This window comes from Electrona antarctica, assembly GCF_951216825.1.
Source record: "Electrona antarctica genome assembly, contig: scaffold_102, whole genome shotgun sequence".
NCBI classification, from domain to species: Eukaryota; Metazoa; Chordata; class Actinopteri; order Myctophiformes; family Myctophidae; genus Electrona; species Electrona antarctica.
This window is the reverse complement of record NW_027637800.1, coordinates 144,133-167,619: the sequence shown is the minus strand read 5'-3', so window position 1 is coordinate 167,619 and position 23,487 is coordinate 144,133. Positions and strand designations below refer to the sequence as shown.

At 46.1% G+C, this 23,487-nt stretch overlaps 1 protein-coding gene across 1 annotated transcript in view; it reads left to right on the top strand.

The window, feature by feature from the left end:
* LOC306918650 (bleomycin hydrolase-like) overlaps positions 1-23,487 on the top strand; it is a 108,791-nt gene that overhangs the window by 33,191 nt on the left and 52,113 nt on the right. Inside the window, exons 4-7 of the mRNA XM_079531538.1 lie at positions 3,859-4,000; positions 4,942-5,030; positions 5,729-5,821; positions 6,798-6,856. Coding sequence (XP_079387664.1) covers positions 3,859-4,000; positions 4,942-5,030; positions 5,729-5,821; positions 6,798-6,856 — 383 coding nt within the window. The remainder of the gene's footprint in view (positions 1-3,858; positions 4,001-4,941; positions 5,031-5,728; positions 5,822-6,797; positions 6,857-23,487) is intronic.

Genomic DNA, 23,487 nt, shown 5'->3' with positions numbered 1-23,487 from the left:
ATAGGCCTATTAGGCTTAACAGGCATGTTCCGTGGCACTATAGGCCTTATTCTAGGCCTAACAGTTACAACAGTAAGTAACAATTAACAGTGAAAATCTCTGTGCAATTATCGTTTCCAACTTTCCATCACGCCACATTGCAGACCAAATCAATTGGCCATCATTAGCCCTAAATACCGGACATAAAACAAATATAAAAATTCAAAATATAAAATAAATCGTTATACCAATAGGTAGACTACTAAGCTACACAAACAGTAACACTGCACAAAAAAAACAAAATGAAATGATTCAGTCATCCCCAAGGCCGCGCTGCGAGGCCAACGCTCGTTTACATTTAACAATTTAAATGAACATATAATGTACGCTATATGGCCTGGAGAAATGAAAACAAATAGCAGCTTTGTTGTGTCAAACTCAAAATGATATCCTCGTAGGCCTACCACATTTTAGAGTAGACTATAGCTTAAACCACTGACTTGTTCTTGTTCAAAAACACAAGCATGTCTACGTGCTCAGGGGTAAGGCGAGTGCGAAGCCTATTTAATATCAATCCCGCAGCAGAGAAAACTCTCTCTGCTGGCACAGATGTTGCGGGAACGCACAGGTAACCTCTTGCTAAGCGTGACAGTTTCTTGTACCTGTCCTCGTGTAGTTCCCACCACAGACCTGGGTCTTGTGCGGGAGAGATGGCGTCTTCCCCCAGGTAATTTCGACCTGAACAGACATAGGCGCATCCCCGGCGAAATAATCTTCCCCGAAGAAGTCAATCATTGCGTCCACATGTTTAGCTCTTTTTTCGATGGGTGCAGCAGCCTCCGCCACTTCTTCGTCTGGCTCCCCCTCAGCAGTAGTAGGCCTAGCTGGCCCAGCAGCATCCACGTCCGGGAGCTTTGACAAGAGAGCAGTGACATTTTCATGAACAGCTGCTCTCATCTCCTCGGTGGTGAACTTCAGATGTTTGTGACGTGGATCCAAAAAAGAACCGATCATAGCCGCTTTCTTAGACACCGACTGGACTTTGTCTGGCCTGTCGAGATCCATGCGAGAGCGGAGAGAGTCCGCCACCTTGGTCTTGAATTCCCGCACCTTCATCACCTTGCAGTTGCAGATCCCTGATTGATTAAATTATACTTTATTAATATTAATATTAACAGTTTGCAAATTGCAATGGCAAAAAGAGTGGTGGCACAGAATAGATACGTAATAGCCTAGGCCTATACAAAATAATGCTATTGATTTAGTATTTTAATTTCACCTTTCACATTTCACATTTTTTACCTGGAGAGCAGAGTGGCTGTGATTGGATACACGGTTGAGATTGACACCTCCTTTTCCCCGCACACTGCTGTGGTGGCTATCTTTAGGGAACGTAGAACGGGCAACAACTCCTCGATAAGGTGCCAGTTTGCATCAGTAAGCTCCAGGGTGCGCGCATCGGAGAGTACAGTGACGTCACGGTCCGACAGTACCGAGGACACGGCCCATCTCTGCTCCAGTAACCGCTCGAACATGTCATAGATGGAATTCCATCTAGTCTTGCAGTGTTGGATGAGACGGTGGTCATTTTCAACGAGGTCCCTCGACTGCTGCCTGGCCTTGAGCGCTGTCGTCGCCACGGTGCTGTGATTAAAATGGGAGACGAGACGAGCTGCAGCCCCAACAGCACTAGAGACAGCTGTCAATTTGAAGCCGTCATTGATGGCCAATTGGAGTGTGTGTGCAAAGCACCGATGCGACTCCCAATCCAGGTAACGAGTGTGTGCCACCACGATATTAGTTGCGTTGTCATGGACGCAGACATCAACTTTTCCGGCTATGCCCCAACTCTCAACTGCAGCCTTTAGGACATTGGACATAGTTTCTGCAGTATGTCTCTCTGGCATTGCTCGTGTCTGTAGGATAGCACTCTTCAGCTCCCAGTCTTCAAAATAGTGAGCGGTAATTGTCACATAAGACTCTGTAGTCAAACCTGTCCATGCGTCAGTGGTAAGAGAGACGTTCGTGGTTTTGGTCAGAATCTCACGGAGTGAGGCGGCCACCTGATGATACGATCCCTCCAATCGGGTTGTCATTGTTGCGCGACAGGGCACGGTATATTCTGGTTCGACGAATGCCATCAGGGCACGGAAGCCTTTACCCTCGACAAAGCTAATTGGCAAGGTATCTTCAGCTATCATCTTTGCTGTCAACTGTGTGAGCCTTTCAGCCCGCTGAGCGTCACAGTGGCGAGGCTGCGCTGTAAAGTTGTCCATGATGCTTTGGGTTTTCTTTGATGAAGGCTGTGGGTGTTTGCTACTGATGTGAGTTGACATCACCGATGTAGATGAGTGATATGCATACTTTTTGCTGCACAGTTTGCATTGTACACGTTTGTTGTCGTCAATCTTCACAAAAAAGTCCCACACAACACTCCTAGGAGTTGCAGCTGCCATTTCACGCGGCGCGGTATTTATTTACTTTGCTGTGGGCAAGCAGGAAGTAAACGCACATGGAGGACTCTGAGAAGACATGCACTAGAGCAGCACAGACGCGCGCACATGTTCAGTAGTGACACACACACACACACACACACCCATAGCCTGTAGGCCTACAGTTCCCGTTCCCATTTTGAAAACAGTTACTTTATAACGTTTTTGAACAAGACATTACAAAATTATTATTATAAAAAAAATAAAAATAAAAATATTATAAAAAAAATAAAAAATAAAATAAAAACGATTTTTCGACTTGTCCATTTTTGAGTCGCCGTGAGCACGAGTCGATAATCGAGTCGATTTTCAACTTTTTTCAACATCCCTAGTTAAGCTGTGTATGTGTTCAACAACACAGCCATGACGTTAAGCTGTGTGTGTGTTCAACAACACAGCCATGACGTTAAGCTGTGTGTGTGTTAAACAACACAGCCATGACGTTAAGCTGTGTGTGTGTTCAACAACACAGCCATGACGTTAAGCTGTGTGTGTGTTCAACAACACAGCCATGACGTTAAGCTGTGTGTGTGTGTGTTCAACAACACAGCCATGACGTTAAGCTGTGTGTGTGTGTGTTCAACAACACAGCCATGACGTTAAGCTGTGTGTGTGTGTGTGTGTGTTCAACAACACAGCCATGACGTTAAGCTGTGTATGTGTTCAACAACACAGCCATGACGTTAAGCTGTGTATGTGTTCAACAACACAGCCATGACGTTAAGCTGTGTGTGTGTGTGTGTGTGTGTGTTCAACAACACAGCCATGACGTTAAGCTGTGTGTGTGTTCAACAACACAGCCATGACGTTAAGCTGTGTGTGTGTGTTCAACAACACAGCCATGACGTTAAGCTGTGTGTGTGTTCAACAACACAGCCATGATGTTAAGCTGTGTGTGTGTTCAACAACACAGCCATGACGTTAAGCTGTGTGTGTGTTCAACAACACAGCCATGACGTTAAGCTGTGTGTGTGTTCAACAACACAGCCATGACGTTAAGCTGTGTGTGTGTTCAACAACACAGCCATGACGTTAAGCTGTGTGTGTGTTCAACAACACAGCCATGACGTTAAGCTGTGTGTGTGTGTGTGTTCAACAACACAGCCATGACGTTAAGCTGTGTGTGTGTTAAACAACACAGCCATGACGTTAAGCTGTGTGTGTGTTCAACAACACAGCCATGACGTTAAGCTGTGTGTGTGTTCAACAACACAGCCATGACGTTAAGCTGTGTGTGTGTTCAACAACACAGCCATGACGTTAAGCTGTGTATGCGTGTGTTCAACACATGCATCAGTAAGCAGGAACTGGGGGTGGCAATTAAGGACCGGAAAGTCTGGCGGGGCGTTGTGAAATCCATGATCTCGACCTTTGCTTCCCCCTGCAGGTGGAGCGCTGCTACTACTACCTCCACGCCTGTGTGGAGTCGGCCCAGAGGAAGGAGCCAGTAGACGGACGTCTGATGCAGTTCCTGTTGTCCAATCCCACCAATGACGGAGGCCAGTGGGACATGCTGGTCAACCTCATTGGTCAGTGTCAACCCCTTTTATAGAGCGTCGCAGCCCCGCCCCCTCGAGAGACCCCGGAAAATAATTCCCGTTCATTTTCCTCCTAGACAAAAAGTATTTATTTAACGTTTATACGCCGCGGACAAAGACAACTCGAGTTGTGACACATCATGACAACAAACGCAATAGAAAGAAGAAAAAAACGGCAGGTTACAACACTTTCTTTTCTGTTTTTATTCTTTGTCATTTTATTTGTTTGGTGGGGGGGGGGTTGGTCAACCCCCCCACCAACCCCCCCATCTGACCAACCCCCCCACCAACCCCCCCACCAAAGATTTGAGTTAAAATGTTCACTCTGTAACAATATATATTCAAAGATTTGAGGCACATTTTCCCACTCACATAGAAGTACGGAGTGATATGATGATGTCACTAACATGACTCCTCCCACTCACGGTGATATGATGATGTCACTAACATGACTCCTCCCACTCACAGTGATATGATGTCACTAACATGACTCCTCCCACTCACAGTGATATGATGATGTCACTAACATGACTCCTCCCACTCACAGTGATATGATGATGTCACTAACATGACTCCTCCCACTCGCAGAGTGATGTGATGATGTCACTAACATGACTCCTCCCACTCACAGAGTGATGTGGTGATGTCACTAGCATGATTCCTCCCACTCACAGATTGATGTGATGATGTCACTAACATGACTCCTCCCACTCACAGAGTGATGTGATGATGTCACTAACATGACTCCTCCCACTCACAGAGTGATGTGATGATGTCACTAACATGACTCCTCCCACTCACAGAGTGATGTGATGATGTCACTAACATGACTCCTCCCACTCACAGAGTGATGTGTTGATGTCACTAACATGACTCCTCCTACTCACAGAGTGATGTGATGATGTCACTAACATGACTCCTCCCACTCACAGAGAAGTACGGAGTCGTGCCCAAGAAGTGTTTCCCAGAATCCCACAGTTCTGAGGCGTCGCGCAGGATGAACGACATCCTCAACCACAAGGTGAGCCTCCTTCTGATTGGATGGGTGGGCTGTCAATCACATAGGACTGTTCTGATTGGATGTACTTTATGGGCTGTCAATCACATAGGACTGTTCTGATTGGATGTACTTTATGGGCTGTCAATCACATAGGACTGTTCTGATTGGATGTATGGACTGTCAAGGCCAGAAAGTAGTTTTTGAGGGGCACTAGCCCCTCCTATATTCAGCTATTAGTGTAGATTTATAGGGCACTAGCCCCTCCTATATTCAGCTATTAGTGTAGATTTATATAGATTTATATATTCAGGTAGATTTATAGGGCACTAGCCCCTCCTATATTCAGGTAGATTTATAGGGCACTAGCCCCTCCTATAGGGGGCGCTAGCCCCTCGTATATTCAGCCATTAGTGTAGATTTATATAGATTTATATATTCAGGTAGATTTGTAGGGCACTAGCCCCTCCTATATTCAGCCATTAGTGTAGATTTCTGTCTAACACAAACATTACATTGACTGTAATAATAATGTGTGAATCGTGCTGTGTTAAGATGCATGGATAATTTTACGTCATTTTTTGCCTCTCTGACTGTGTGTTGTGTTGTGTGCGTGCGTGCGGGTGTGTGTGCGTGCGTGCGTGCGTGCGTGTGCATGCGTGCGTGTGCGTGCGTGCTCGCGTGGTGTGCGTGCGTGCGTGCGTGCGTCGTGTGCGTTGCAGCTGAGGGAGTACTGTTTACGGCTGAGGAACATGGTGGCCAGCGACTCCACCAAGGCTGAGCTGTCTGACGCCGTCGACACCATGATAGAAGAGGTAGGTTTAGTTACTGACACCATGATAATAATAATACAACTTTATTTGTATAGCACCTTTCATGACATGAAATGCAGCTCAAAGTGCTTTACACAGCAATGGAGAAAAAAGAAGGAAAAGCAAGGCATAAACATTAAAAAAAAACAAGAGCAGTAATGCAATACAGTGAGGACATGAATAACGAAAAAATTAAAAGCAAGAGTGTAGAAGTGAGTCTTGAGCTGCGCTTTAAAAATGTCTACAGAGGCTGCCTGTCGAAGGTACAGTGGGAGTTTGTTCCACTCCGTCGGCCCGTAGAAGCAAAACGCTGCTTCCCCGTATTTTTTAGTTGCCATTTTTTAGGCAAAGCGAGCAGGACCGCAGTGGACGACCTTAGGGGGCGGTTTGGGACATATTTAGGCAGGCAGTCATGTAGGTAGAAAGGTGCGAGACCATTGAGAGCTTTATAAACAAGTAAAATAATTTTAAAATCAATCCTAAAAACAACCGGAAGCCAGTGCAATGAAGCCAAAACTGGATTAATATGTTCTCTCATCTTAGTTCTAGTTAAAACTCTGGCTGCTGCAAGTTGTAATCTGTCAGTTGTTTTCTTAGGCAGTCCAGAAAAAAGTGCATTGCAGTAATAAAGCCGAGAAAAAACAAAGGCGTGGATTAGCGTTTTTGCATCGTCCAGTGACAAACAGGCTCTGATTCGTGCAATATTTCTAAGGTGAAAAAAAGCAATCTTGGTAACATGATTAATGTGAGAATTAAAATTCAATTCAGAATCAATAATGACCCCCAAGTTCTTTACTGTAATGTTACTTTCTACAGTCAGGTTGCCAAGTCTGCTTATTATTATTCTTTCTGCTCACTAGAACCGATTATGAGAACTTCTGTCTTATCCTCATTTAGAGCCCTGAGGAATACCAGAACCGATGTCGTGTTTGTCTGAGTCAAACTCAGCTAGATTGACAAAATAACTTCTGTTTGATAGGTAGGAGGAAAACCAGTACAGGGCCGTACCAGACAAGCCTATCCAGTGCTCCAGACGCTGTATTAAAATTGAATGATCAATCGTGTCAAATGCAGCCGTTAGATCTAGAAATAAGAGAACGGATACATTTTTCTTGTCAGCAGACACCCTAAGATCATTAATTACTTTTACAAGTGCTGTTTCTGTGCTGTGACCTTTCCTAAAGCCAGATTGGAATTCATTATGATAGAAGAGGTAGGTTTAGTTACTGACACCATGATAGAGGTAGGTTTAGTTACTGACACCATGATAGAGGTAGGTCTAGTTACTGACACCATGATAGAGGTAGGTTTAGTTACTGACACCATGATAGAGGTAGGTTTAGTTACTGACACCATGATAGAGGTAGGTTTAGTTACTGACACCATGATAGAGGTAGGTTTAGTTACTGACACCATGATAGAGGTAGGTTTAGTTACTGACACCATGATAGAGGTAGGTCTAGTTACTGACACCATGATAGAGGTAGGTTTAGTTACTGACACCATGATAGAGGTAGGTTTAGTTACTGACACCATGATAGAGGTAGGTCTAGTTACTGACACCATGATAGAGGTAGGTTTAGTTACTGACACCATGATAGAGGTAGGTCTAGTTACTGACACCATGATAGAGGTAGGTTTAGTTACTGACACCATGATAGAGGAGGTAGGTTTAGTTACTGACACCATGATAGAGGTAGGTCTAGTTACTGACACCATGATAGAGGTAGGTTTAGTTACTGACACCATGATAGAGGAGGTAGGTTTAGTTACTGACACCATGATAGAGGAGGTAGGTTTAGTTACTGACACCATGATAGAGGTAGGTTTAGTTACTGACACCATGATAGAGGTAGGTCTAGTTACTGACACCATGATAGAGGAGGTAGGTTTAGTTACTGACACCATGATAGAGGTAGGTCTAGTTACTGACACCATGATAGAGGAGGTAGGTTTAGTTACTGACACCATGATAGAGGTAGGTTTAGTTACTGACACCATGATAGAGGTAGGTTTAGTTACTGACACCATGATAGAGGTAGGTTTAGTTACTGACACCATGATAGAGGTAGGTTTAGTTACTGACACCATGATAGAGGAGGTAGGTTTAGTTACTGACACCATGATAGAGGTAGGTTTAGTTACTGACACTATGATAGAGGTAGGTCTAGTTACTGACACCATGATAGAGGTAGGTTTAGTTACTGACACCATGATAGAGGTAGGTTTAGTTACTGACACCATGATAGAGGTAGGTCTAGTTACTGACACCATGATAGAGGTAGGTTTAGTTACTGACACCATGATAGAGGTAGGTTTAGTTACTGACACCATGATGGAGGAGGTAGGTTTAGTTACTGACACCATGATAGAGGTAGGTTTAGTTACTGACACCATGATAGAGGTAGGTCTAGTTACTGACACCATGATAGAGGTAGGTTTAGTTACTGACACCATGATAGAGGTAGGTTTAGTTACTGACACCATGATAGAGGTAGGTTTAGTTACTGACACCATGATAGAGGTAGGTTTAGTTACTGACACCATGATAGAGGAGGTAGGTTTAGTTACTGACACCATGATAGAGGTAGGTTTAGTTACTGACACCATGATAGAGGTAGGTCTAGTTACTGACACCATGATAGAGGTAGGTCTAGTTACTGACACCATGATAGAGGAGGTAGGTTTAGTTACTGACACCATGATAGAGGTAGGTTTAGTTACTGACACCATGATAGAGGAGGTAGGTTTAGTTACTGACACCATGATAGAGGTAGGTTTAGTTACTGACACCATGATAGAGGAGGTAGGTTTAGTTACTGACACCATGATAGAGGTAGGTTTAGTTACTGACACCATGATAGAGGTAGGTTTAGTTACTGACACCATGATAGAGGTAGGTTTAGTTACTGACACCATGATAGAGGTAGGTTTAGTTACTGACACCATGATAGAGGTAGGTTTAGTTACTGACACCATGATAGAGGTAGGTTTAGTTACTGACACCATGATAGAGGAGGTAGGTTTAGTTACTGACACCATGATAGAGGTAGGTTTAGTTACTGACACCATGATAGAGGTAGGTTTAGTTACTGACACCATGATAGAGGTAGGTTTAGTTACTGACACCATGATAGAGGTAGGTCTAGTTACTGACACCATGATAGAGGTAGGTTTAGTTACTGACACCATGATAGAGGTAGGTCTAGTTACTGACACCATGATAGAGGTAGGTTTAGTTACTGACACCATGATAGAGGTAGGTTTAGTTACTGACACCATGATAGAGGAGGTAGGTTTAGTTACTGACACCATGATAGAGGTAGGTTTAGTTACTGACACCATGATAGAGGTAGGTTTAGTTACTGACACCATGATAGAGGAGGTAGGTTTAGTTACTGACACCATGATAGAGGTAGGTTTAGTTACTGACACTATGATAGAGGTAGGTCTAGTTACTGACACCATGATAGAGGTAGGTTTAGTTACTGACACCATGATAGAGGTAGGTTTAGTTACTGACACCATGATAGAGGTAGGTCTAGTTACTGACACCATGATAGAGGTAGGTTTAGTTACTGACACCATGATAGAGGTAGGTTTAGTTACTGACACCATGATGGAGGAGGTAGGTTTAGTTACTGACACCATGATAGAGGTAGGTTTAGTTACTGACACCATGATAGAGGTAGGTCTAGTTACTGACACCATGATAGAGGTAGGTTTAGTTACTGACACCATGATAGAGGTAGGTTTAGTTACTGACACCATGATAGAGGTAGGTTTAGTTACTGACACCATGATAGAGGTAGGTTTAGTTACTGACACCATGATAGAGGAGGTAGGTTTAGTTACTGACACCATGATAGAGGTAGGTTTAGTTACTGACACCATGATAGAGGTAGGTCTAGTTACTGACACCATGATAGAGGTAGGTCTAGTTACTGACACCATGATAGAGGAGGTAGGTTTAGTTACTGACACCATGATAGAGGTAGGTTTAGTTACTGACACCATGATAGAGGAGGTAGGTTTAGTTACTGACACCATGATAGAGGTAGGTTTAGTTACTGACACCATGATAGAGGAGGTAGGTTTAGTTACTGACACCATGATAGAGGTAGGTTTAGTTACTGACACCATGATAGAGGTAGGTTTAGTTACTGACACCATGATAGAGGTAGGTTTAGTTACTGACACCATGATAGAGGTAGGTTTAGTTACTGACACCATGATAGAGGTAGGTTTAGTTACTGACACCATGATAGAGGTAGGTTTAGTTACTGACACCATGATAGAGGAGGTAGGTTTAGTTACTGACACCATGATAGAGGTAGGTCTAGTTACTGACACCATGATAGAGGAGGTAGGTTTAGTTACTGACACCATGATAGAGGTAGGTTTAGTTACTGACACCATGATAGAGGTAGGTTTAGTTACTGACACCATGATAGAGGTAGGTTTAGTTACTGACACCATGATAGAGGTAGGTCTAGTTACTGACACCATGATAGAGGTAGGTTTAGTTACTGACACCATGATAGAGGTAGGTCTAGTTACTGACACCATGATAGAGGTAGGTTTAGTTACTGACACCATGATAGAGGTAGGTCTAGTTACTGACACCATGATAGAGGTAGGTCTAGTTACTGACACCATGATAGAGGAGGTAGGTTTAGTTACTGACACCATGATAGAGGTAGGTAGGTTTAGTTACTGACACCATGATAGAGGTAGGTAGGTTTAGTTACTGACACCATGATAGAGGTAGGTTTAGTTACTGACACCATGATAGAGGTAGGTAGGTTTAGTTACTGACACCATGATAGAGGTAGGTTTAGTTACTGACACCATGATAGAGGTAGGTCTAGTTACTGACACCATGATAGAGGTAGGTTTAGTTACTGACACCATGATAGAGGTAGGTCTAGTTACTGACACCATGATAGAGGAGGTAGGTTTAGTTACTGACACCATGATAGAGGTAGGTCTAGTTACTGACACCATGATAGAGGTAGGTTTAGTTACTGACACCATGATAGAGGTAGGTTTAGTTACTGACACCATGATAGAGGTAGGTTTAGTTACTGACACCATGATAGAGGTAGGTCTAGTTACTGACACCATGATAGAGGTAGGTTTAGTTACTGACACCATGATAGAGGTAGGTCTAGTTACTGACACCATGATAGAGGTAGGTTTAGTTACTGACACCATGATAGAGGTAGGTTTAGTTACTGACACCATGATAGAGGTAGGTCTAGTTACTGACACCATGATAGAGGTAGGTCTAGTTACTGACACCATGATAGAGGTAGGTTTAGTTACTGACACCATGATAGAGGTAGGTTTAGTTACTGACACCATGATAGAGGTAGGTTTAGTTACTGACACCATGATAGAGGAGGTAGGTTTAGTTACTGACACCATGATAGAGGTAGGTTTAGTTACTGACACCATGATAGAGGTAGGTTTAGTTACTGACACCATGATAGAGGTAGGTTTAGTTACTGACACCATGATAGAGGTAGGTCTAGTTACTGACACCATGATAGAGGTAGGTCTAGTTACTGACACCATGATAGAGGAGGTAGGTTTAGTTACTGACACCATGATAGAGGTAGGTTTAGTTACTGACACCATGATAGAGGTAGGTTTAGTTACTGACACCATGATAGAGGTAGGTCTAGTTACTGACACCATGATAGAGGAGGTAGGTTTAGTTACTGACACCATGATAGAGGTAGGTTTAGTTACTGACACCATGATAGAGGTAGGTTTAGTTACTGACACCATGATAGAGGTAGGTTTAGTTACTGACACCATGATAGAGGTAGGTTTAGTTACTGACACCATGATAGAGGTAGGTTTAGTTACTGACACCATGATAGAGGAGGTAGGTTTAGTTACTGACACCATGATAGAGGTAGGTTTAGTTACTGACACCATGATAGAGGTAGGTCTAGTTACTGACACCATGATAGAGGAGGTAGGTTTAGTTACTGACACCATGATAGAGGTAGGTTTAGTTACTGACACCATGATAGAGGTAGGTAGGTTTAGTTACTGACACCATGATAGAGGTAGGTAGGTTTAGTTACTGACACCATGATAGAGGTAGGTAGGTTTAGTTACTGACACCATGATAGAGGTAGGTAGGTTTAGTTACTGACACCATGATAGAGGTAGGTAGGTTTAGTTACTGACACCATGATAGAGGTAGGTCTAGTTACTGACACCATGATAGAGGTAGGTTTAGTTACTGACACCATGATAGAGGTAGGTTTAGTTACTGACACCATGATAGAGGTAGGTTTAGTTACTGACACCATGATAGAGGTAGGTTTAGTTACTGACACCATGATAGAGGAGGTAGGTTTAGTTACTGACACCATGATAGAGGTAGGTTTAGTTACTGACACCATGATAGAGGAGGTAGGTTTAGTTACTGACACCATGATAGAGGAGGTAGGTTTAGTTACTGACACCATGATAGAGGAGGTAGGTTTAGTTACTGACACCATGATAGAGGTAGGTTTAGTTACTGACACCATGATAGAGGTAGGTAGGTTTAGTTACTGACACCATGATAGAGGTAGGTAGGTTTAGTTACTGACACCATGATAGAGGTAGGTAGGTTTAGTTACTGACACCATGATAGAGGTAGGTAGGTTTAGTTACTGACACCATGATAGAGGTAGGTCTAGTTACTGACACCATGATAGAGGTAGGTCTAGTTACTGACACCATGATAGAGGTAGGTAGGTTTAGTTACTGACACCATGATAGAGGAGGTAGGTTTAGTTACTGACACCATGATAGAGGAGGTAGGTTTAGTTACTGACACCATGATAGAGGTAGGTTTAGTTACTGACACCATGATAGAGGTAGGTAGGTTTAGTTACTGACACCATGATAGAGGTAGGTAGGTTTAGTTACTGACACCATGATAGAGGTAGGTAGGTTTAGTTACTGACACCATGATAGAGGTAGGTAGGTTTAGTTACTGACACCATGATAGAGGTAGGTAGGTTTAGTTACTGACACCATGATAGAGGTAGGTCTAGTTACTGACACCATGATAGAGGTAGGTTTAGTTACTGACACCATGATAGAGGTAGGTTTAGTTACTGACACCATGATAGAGGTAGGTTTAGTTACTGACACCATGATAGAGGTAGGTTTAGTTACTGACACCATGATAGAGGAGGTAGGTTTAGTTACTGACACCATGATAGAGGTAGGTTTAGTTACTGACACCATGATAGAGGTAGGTAGGTTTAGTTACTGACACCATGATAGAGGTAGGTAGGTTTAGTTACTGACACCATGATAGAGGAGGTAGGTTTAGTTACTGACACCATGATAGAGGTAGGTTTAGTTACTGACACCATGATATGATATAGTACTTTATATATACTATAGTGATGCAGTACTATATACTATAGTGATACAGTACTATATACTATAGTGACACAGTACTATATACTATAGTGATACAGTACTATATACTATAGTGACACAGTACTATATACTATAGTGATACAGTACTATATACTATAGTGACACAGTACTATATACTATAGTGATACAGTACTATATACTATAGTGATACAGTACTATATACTATAGTGATACAGTACTATATACTATAGTGATACAGTACTATATACTATAGTGATACAGTACTATATACTATAGTGACACAGTACTATATACTATAGTGATACAGTACTATATACTATAGTGACACAGTACTATATACTATAGTGATACAGTACTATATACTATAGTGATACAGTACTATATACTATAGTGATACAGTAATATATACTATAGTGATACAGTACTATATACTATAGTGATACAGTACTATATACTATAGTGACACAGTACTATATACTATAGTGACACAGTACTATATACTATAGTGATACAGTACTATATACTATAGTGATACAGTACTATATACTATAGTGATACAGTACTATATACTATAGTGACACAGTACTATATACTATAGTGATACAGTACTATATACTATAGTGATACAGTACTATATACTATAGTGACACAGTACTATATACTATAGTGACACAGTACTATATACTATAGTGATACAGTACTATATACTATAGTGATACAGTACTATATACTATAGTGACACAGTACTATATACTATAGTGATACAGTACTATATACTATAGTGACACAGTACTATAGTGATACAGTACTATATACTATAGTGATACAGTACTATATACTATAGTGACACAGTACTATATACTATAGTGACACAGTACTATATACTATAGTGACACAGTACTATATACTATAGTGACACAGTACTATATACTATAGTGACACAGTACTATATACTATAGTGACACAGTACTATATACTATAGTGATACAGTACTATATACTATAGTGATACAGTACTATATACTATAGTGATCTAGTACTTTATTGTCAGTTCACACTGAAATGTGTCTTGCGACCCAGCAGCCAAGTATGCAGAACACACATACACACATTTGACATGAACACAAAGAACAAAACATACAACATACATAAAGACAAGAGCAATGTCCACTACTTAGATTACCCTCATGGCTACTACAACTCCTGATTAAGCCTCAAGGTCGACTGGTGGACAAAGGACCTCTTTAGTCTGACCTTATTGTATGCTGGTACACCATATCTCCTTCCTGAAGGTAGCAACCTATACTCTCCATACATCACATGCTTAGTATTAGAGGTGATATTCCTTATATTCTATACAACACATGCTTAGTATTAGAGGTGATGTTCCTTATATTCTATACAACACATGCTTAGTATTAGAGGTGATATTCTTTATACTCTATACAACTCATGCTTAGTATTAGAGGTGATATTCTTTATACTCTATACAACACATGCTTAGTATTAGAGGTGATATTCCTTATACTCTCCATACAACACATGCTTAGTATTAGAGGTGATATTCCTTATACTCTCCATACAACACATGCTTAGTATTAGAGGTGATATTCCTTATACTCTCCATACAACACATGCGTAGTATTAGAGGTGATATTCCTTATACTCTCCATACAACACATGCTTAGTATTAGAGGTGATATTCCTTATACTCTCCATACAACACATGCTTAGTATTAGAGGTGATATTCCTTATACTCTCCATACATCACATGCTTAGTATTAGAGGTGATGTTCCTTATACTCTCCATACAACACATGCTTAGTATTAGAGGTGATGTTCCTTGCTAACCTTAGGATGCTGTTATCATACGTGGATGTATAAAGTTTCTGAAGTTGTTGTCCAACAATCTTTGAACAAATGTTCAGTTGTTGCAGCATTTGTGACTTTAGGGCTGCAGACAAACATCCATACCAGGTGGTACTACAGTACTGATTAATAACAGTAGTATGCAGTACATCCATACCAGCTGGTACTACAGTACTGATTAATAACAGTAGTATACAGTGCATCCATACCAGGTGGTACTACAGTACTGATTAATAACAGTAGTATACATTACATCCATACCAGGTGGTACTACAGTACTGATTAATAACAGTAGTATACAGTACATCCATACCAGGTGGTACTACAGTACTGATTAATAACAGTAGTATACATTACATCCATACCAGGTGGTAATACAGTACTGATTAATAACAGTAGTATACAGTACATCCATACCAGGTGGTACTACAGTACTGATTAATAACAGTAGTATACAGTACAGTACATCCATACCAGGTGGTACTACAGTACTGATTAATAACAGTAGTATACAGTACATCCATACCAGGTGGTACTACAGTACTGATTAATAACAGTAGTATACAGTACATCCATACCAGGTGGTACTACAGTACTGATTAATAACAGTAGTATACAGTACATCCATACCAGGTGGTACTACAGTACTGATTAATAACAGTAGTATACAGTACATCCATACCAGCTGGTACTACAGTACTGAAGAACACTCATAATAACAGAAGTGAAAAACAAAAGAAGAATCCGTCTACTAGCACCGAAGGATCTTAGATGGCGAAGGAAGTAGATTCTTTGCTTTGTTTTGAATCAATCTGATCGTTCCTTGATAATAGATGGTGTATTACTACTCCTATTTGTACGAACATACCTGGTTGATCAGTTCACCATGAATAGTGATGGGGGATCTGTGTATCTCTGGTGGTGTACCAAAAACAATCTCTTCTGACTTTTTTGTGTTAATGATGAGAGCGTTGTTATCACTCCATTCAACCACTTTATTTACTCTGTGTTGGTGCAGTCCAGGATCACTGGAACGATCTAGAAGAGAAATTAAAGTTGTATCATCTGAGTACTTTAGAATGTACTGATCTAGTCACTCTAGTGTGTCGGTGCGACAATCAGACAGACATTCCTCAGTACGACAGCTGTCAGTATAAAGGGTGAAAAGTACAGCTGAGCTCACACACCCCTGGGGGGCCCCAACATTGGTAGTTAATGCTGAAGAGAGGCTTGTCTTCACTTTCACCCTCTGTACTCTGTTAGTAAGAAAGGAAGCATACCAGTGAATTAAGTATGGATTCAGTTCCAACTGTACCATCTTTGACACTAGTATGTCAGACTGTATTGTATTGAAAGCTGAAGAGAAGTCTAAGAATAGCACCCTTGCATAATTCTTATTTGATTTATCTAGGTGTTTTGTAATTAAGTGGACCAGTGTGACGACCACATCCTCTGTACCGCAACCCTTTTTATAGGCAAACTGACTGGGGTCGAATTCTTCTTGATGTTACAAGATGTTGTAACAGTATTCTTTCAAGTGATTTCATAATCACTGAAGTGAGGGCTATGGGTCTATAATCCTTATGTTCTTTTGGACATTGGATTTTGGGTAGTGGTTTTATGTTTGAGGTTTTCCAAGACAGGGGAATTGTGTGTGTGTGTCTACAGAGGTTTGGAATATTGGTTGCCACACTGGAGCCAACTCAGATGCAAAGTTTTTGAGGAGAAAAGCACTATATTCATCTGGCCCATTAGCTTTCCTTGTATGACGGAGCCATACCTTTGGTTGCTTTGAATACCAGCATCGGAGATGCTGTGAGGGTATTCTGTGAGGGCAGCGACCGGGAGCCAGTGCAGGGAGCGGAGCAGGGGGGAGACATGCGAGAATTTTGGCTGGTTGAAGACCAAGCGAGCTGCAGCATTTTGGATCAGTTGGAGAGGCTTAAGTGCACATGCCGGTAGGCCAGTAAGGAGGGAAGTTACAATAGTCGAGTTTTGACAAGACTGTTGTCTGGATTAGGAGCTGGGCTGATTCCTGGGTGAGTATAGAGGCTTATATTAGGAGCTGGGCTGACTCCTGGGTGAGTATAGAGGTGACTCCTGGGTTGACTCCTGGGTGAGTATAGAGGCTTATATTAGGAGCTGGGCTGACTCCTGGGTGAGTATAGAGGTGACTCCTGGGCTGACTCCTGGGTGAGTATAGAGGCTTATATTAGGAGCTGGGCTGACTCCTGGGTGAGGATAGAGGCGTATTAGGATGGATTAGGAGCTGGATTAGGAGCTGGGCTGACTCCTGGGTGAGGATAGAGGCGTATATTAGGAGCTGGGCTGACTCCTGGGTGAGGATAGAGGCGTATTAGGATGGATTAGGAGCTGGATTACGAGCTGGGCTGACTCCTGGGTGAGGATAGAGGCGTATATTTTCTGTTCACTTTTCAAAATATATTACCTTCCAAAACTGTGAGCACAAATAATCTGACGCACGTGGTACCAGTTGTAACACTTTACTACAGGTGAACAAAATGTCTTAAAAGGTTACATGGTGTGGGATAACATGTGGTAGAAAACATATGTGCTCTACTTCAACTTCACAGCTTCTGACAAACTCAAACAGGACAGCAGGGTAATTTAGACATCAAAGAAAAAGGAGCACCAATCACAAACATTCAATCAAGAACTGACCAATCTAAGCAAGGCAGTTAAAAGAGTACTCTGCTGCACTAATTATCATGAGATCAAACACTGCTGCACAGAATAGAGGGTATGCGCATGCTTCAAGTGAATGGCACATCGAGTGGCACATCGAGTGGCACATCGAGTGGCACATCGAGTGGCACATCGAGTGGCAAAGCAACAGGCAAAGTGAGTTTAACATTGTTTAATGTTGTTTAATGCAATCAGATTAGACTTTTCTGTGTGGATGTATGGGCTGTCAAGGCCAGAAAGTATTTTTTTGCCACTCGGTAGACATTCCTGCATAACTTCCGGGTTTGATGATGATGTCACGCGCATGCTCTCTATAGGCACAATCAAGCAAACAAGGTCATCATGACATGACCTCATAAAGTGGCTCTTACAGTGAGGAACGGTCTAATTTGTCGACCCCCCAGAAGTATCTGTATTGGGCCGCGGACCCCCATCTGAAAAATATGTTGTTCCAGGGACCCCCCCCCCCCCCCTTTCGCTCTGAAAGAATAATTATATAAAGATTTCCGCGATTTTTGAAAAATAGCAGATCTACAAGCTCGTAGTCTTGGCTTTGTTGGTGCTTTAACCCCTGTAAAAACCTTAGTCTTAGTCAAATAAATGAACACACACGCCATCACTGTAAGCCCTTTTCATGTAATGGTGTTTCAGTGTCTCATGCTGGCCACAGGAGGGCGCTGTTGGACCACTTTGAGCACAGCCCATGGCAGCAGGCCATGGAGATTTGTAAGGCTCTAGGCCCCCCGGTTTGAGGCTACGCTCTCTATCTAATTTCTATCTCTGGGACCCCCGGTTTGAGGCTACGCTCTCTATCTAATTTCTATCTCTGGGACCCCCAATACATATTGTAAAATCTAAGGTAATTTAACTCCGAGAGTGTACAAATGGAACCAAATGGTTCCAACCATTTGGTTCCATTTGTACACTCTCAGAGTTAAATTACCAAACTGTCATTTAGCTCGGGACCCCTTGGGACTCCCTCAAAGACCCCTGGGGCTCCCCAGACCCCACCCTGGGAACCACTGCTCTAAATCATGACAGTTTTCTGATTTATGTTGAGAGAGAGAGAGAGAGGGAGAGAGGGAGAGAGGGAGGGAGAGGGAGAGAGAGAGACATTTAATTGTGCATCTTGATATTAAACCATATCTCTGCTGTCAGGAAGAAACCATCTAACTCCAAAACGTTCATTTTTCAGGAAATGAAAAATATATAGCTTTTCAGGAAATGAAGAAAAGCTTACATTTTTTAAATCAAAGCAATACTGCTTAGAGGTGGTGGAGTTAGCTGCTTTATAGCAGGCAGTTTGATAGGGGGAGAGATGGTGGAGTTAGCTGCTTTATAGCAGACAGTTTGAGAGGGGGAGAGGTGGTGGAGTTAGCTGCTTTATAGCAGGCAGTTTGAGAGGGGGAGAGGTAGTGGAGTTAGCTGCTTTATAGCAGGCAGTTTGAGAGGGGGAGAGGAGTCTCGCGACCCCCGCCCCAATACAGAGTCTCGCGACCCCCGCCCCAATACAGAGTCTCGCGACCCCCGCCCCAATACAGAGTCTCGCGACCCCCGACCCCAATACAGAGTCTCGCGACCCCCGCCCCAATACAGAGTCTCGCGACCCCCGACCCCAATACAGAGTCTCGCGACCCCCGCCCCAATACAGAGTCTCGCGACCCCCGCCCCAATACAGAGTCTCGCGACCCCCGACCCCAATACAGAGTCTCGCGACCCCCGCCCCAATACAGAGTCTCGCGACCCCCGCCCCAATACAGAGTCTCGCGACCCCCGACCCCAATACAGAGTCTCGCGACCCCCGCCCCAATACAGAGTCTCGCGACCCCCGACCCCAATACAGAGTCTCGCGACCCCCGCCCCAATACAGAGTCTCGCGACCCCAATACAGAGTCTCGCGACCCCCGCCCCAATACAGAGTCTCGCGACCCCAATACAGAGTCTCGCGACCCCCGCCCCAATACAGAGTCTCGCGACCCCCGCCCCAATACAGAGTCTCGCGACCCCCGCCCCAATACAGAGTCTCGCGACCCCCGCCCCAATACAGAGTCTCGCGACCCCCGCCCCAATACAGAGTCTCGCGACCCCCGACCCCAATACAGAGTCTCGCGACCCCCGACCCCAATACAGAGTCTCGCGACCCCCGCCCCAATACAGAGTCTCGCGACCCCCGACCCCAATACAGAGTCTCGCGACCCCCGCCCCAATACAGAGTCTCGCGACCCCCGCCCCAATACAGAGTCTCGCGACCCCCGCCCCAATACAGAGTCTCGCGACCCCCGCCCCAATACAGAGTCTCGCGACCCCCGCCCCAATACAGAGTCTCGCGACCCCCGACCCCAATACAGAGTCTCGCGACCCCAATACAGAGTCTCGCGACCCCCGCCCCAATACAGAGTCTCGCGACCCCCGCCCCAATACAGAGTCTCGCGACCCCAATACAGAGTCTCGCGACCCCAATACAGAGTCTCGCGACCCCCGCCCCAATACAGAGTCTCGCGACCCCCGCCCCAATACAGAGTCTCGCGACCCCCGCCCCAATACAGAGTCTCGTGACCCCCGACCCCAATACAGAGTCTCGCGGCCCCCGACCCCAATACAGAGTCTCGCGACCCCCGCCCCAATACAGAGTCTCGCGACCCCCGCCCCAATACAGAGTCTCGCGACCCCCGCCCCAATACAGAGTCTCGCGACCCCCGACCCCAATACAGAGTCTCGTGACCCCAATACAGAGTCTCGCGACCCCCGCCCCAATACAGAGTCTCGTGACCCCCGCCCCAATACAGAGTCTCGTGACCCCCGACCCCAATACAGAGTCTCGTGACCCCAATACAGAGTCTCGCGACCCCCGCCCCAATACAGAGTCTCGCGACCCCCGCCCCAATACAGAGTCTCGCGACCCCAATACAGAGTCTCGCGACCCCCGCCCCAATACAGAGTCTCGCGACCCCCGACCCCAATACAGAGTCTCGTGACCCCAATACAGAGTCTCGCGACCCCCGCCCCAATACAGAGTCTCGTGACCCCCGCCCCAATACAGAGTCTCGTGACCCCCGACCCCAATACAGAGTCTCGTGACCCCAATACAGAGTCTCGCGACCCCCGCCCCAATACAGAGTCTCGCGACCCCCGCCCCAATACAGAGTCTCGCGACCCCAATACAGAGTCTCGCGACCCCCGACCCCAATACAGAGTCTCGCGACCCCCGCCCCAATACAGAGTCTCGCGACCCCCGCCCCAATACAGAGTCTCGCGACCCCCGACCCCAATACAGAGTCTCGCGACCCCCGCCCCAATACAGAGTCTCGCGACCCCCGACCCCAATACAGAGTCTCGCGACCCCCGACCCCAATACAGAGTCTCGCGACCCCCGCCCCAATACAGAGTCTCGCGACCCCCGCCCCAATACAGAGTCTCGCGACCCCCGCCCCAATACAGAGTCTCGCGACCCCCGCCCCAATACAGAGTCTCGCGACCCCCGCCCCAATACAGAGTCTCGCGACCCCCGACCCCAATACAGAGTCTCGTGACCCCCGCCCCAATACAGAGTCTCGCGACCCCCGCCCCAATACAGAGTCTCGCGACCCCAATACAGAGTCTCGCGACCCCAATACAGAGTCTCGCGACCCCCGACCCCAATACAGAGTCTCGCGACCCCCGCCCCAATACAGAGTCTCGCGACCCCCGCCCCAATACAGAGTCTCGCGACCCCCGCCCCAATACAGAGTCTCGCGACCCCCGCCCCAATACAGAGTCTCGCGACCCCCGACCCCAATACAGAGTCTCGCGACCCCCGACCCCAATACAGAGTCTCGCGACCCCCGCCCCAATACAGAGTCTCGCGCCCCCCGCCCCAATACAGAGTCTCGCGACCCCCGACCCCAATACAGAGTCTCGCGACCCCCGCCCCAATACAGAGTCTCGCGACCCCAATACAGAGTCTCGCGACCCCAATACAGAGTCTCGCGACCCCCGCCCCAATACAGAGTCTCGCGACCCCCGCCCCAATACAGAGTCTCGCGACCCCCGACCCCAATACAGAGTCTCGTGACCCCAATACAGAGTCTCGCGACCCCCGCCCCAATACAGAGTCTCGCGACCCCCGCCCCAATACAGAGTCTCGCGACCCCCGACCCCAATACAGAGTCTCGTGACCCCAATACAGAGTCTCGCGACCCCCGCCCCAATACAGAGTCTCGTGACCCCCGCCCCAATACAGAGTCTCGTGACCCCCGACCCCAATACAGAGTCTCGTGACCCCAATACAGAGTCTCGCGACCCCCGCCCCAATACAGAGTCTCGCGACCCCCGCCCCAATACAGAGTCTCGTGACCCCCGCCCCAATACAGAGTCTCGCGACCCCAATACAGAGTCTCGCGACCCCCGCCCCAATACAGAGTCTCGCGACCCCCGCCCCAATACAGAGTCTCGCGACCCCCGCCCCAATACAGAGTCTCGCGACCCCCGCCCCAATACAGAGTCTCGCGACCCCCGCCCCAATACAGAGTCTCGCGACCCCAATACAGAGTCTCGCGACCCCCGCCCCAATACAGAGTCTCGCGACCCCCGCCCCAATACAGAGTCTCGCGACCCCCGACCCCAATACAGAGTCTCGTGACCCCCGACCCCAATACAGAGTCTCGCGACCCCAATACAGAGTCTCGCGACCCCAATACAGAGTCTCGCGACCCCCGCCCCAATACAGAGTCTCGCGACCCCCGCCCCAATACAGAGTCTCGTGACCCCAATACAGAGTCTCGCGACCCCCGCCCCAATACAGAGTCTCGCGACCCCCGCCCCAATACAGAGTCTCGCGACCCCCGCCCCAATACAGAGTCTCGCGACCCCCGCCCCAATACAGAGTCTCGCGACCCCCGCCCCAATACAGAGTCTCGCGACCCCCGACCCCAATACAGAGTCTCGCGACCCCCAATACAGAGTCTCGCGACCCCCGCCCCAATACAGAGTCTCGCGACCCCCGCCCCAATACAGAGTCTCGTGACCCCAATACAGAGTCTCGCGACCCCCGCCCCAATACAGAGTCTCGCGACCCCCGCCCCAATACAGAGTCTCGCGACCCCCGCCCCAATACAGAGTCTCGCGACCCCCGCCCCAATACAGAGTCTCGCGACCCCCGCCCCAATACAGAGTCTCGCGACCCCCGACCCCAATACAGAGTCTCGCGACCCCCGACCCCAATACAGAGTCTCGCGACCCCCGCCCCAATACAGAGTCTCGCGACCCCCGCCCCAATACAGAGTCTCGCGACCCCCGACCCCAATACAGAGTCTCGCGACCCCCGCCCCAATACAGAGTCTCGCGACCCCAATACAGAGTCTCGCGACCCCCGCCCCAATACAGAGTCTCGCGACCCCCGCCCCAATACAGAGTCTCGCGACCCCCGACCCCAATACAGAGTCTCGCGACCCCCGACCCCAATACAGAGTCTCGCGACCCCCGCCCCAATACAGAGTCTCGTGACCCCAATACAGAGTCTCGCGACCCCCGCCCCAATACAGAGTCTCGCGACCCCCGCCCCAATACAGAGTCTCGCGACCCCCGCCCCAATACAGAGTCTCGCGACCCCCGACCCCAATACAGAGTCTCGCTGACCCCCGCCCCAATACAGAGTCTCGCGACCCCCGACCCCAATACAGAGTCTCGCGACC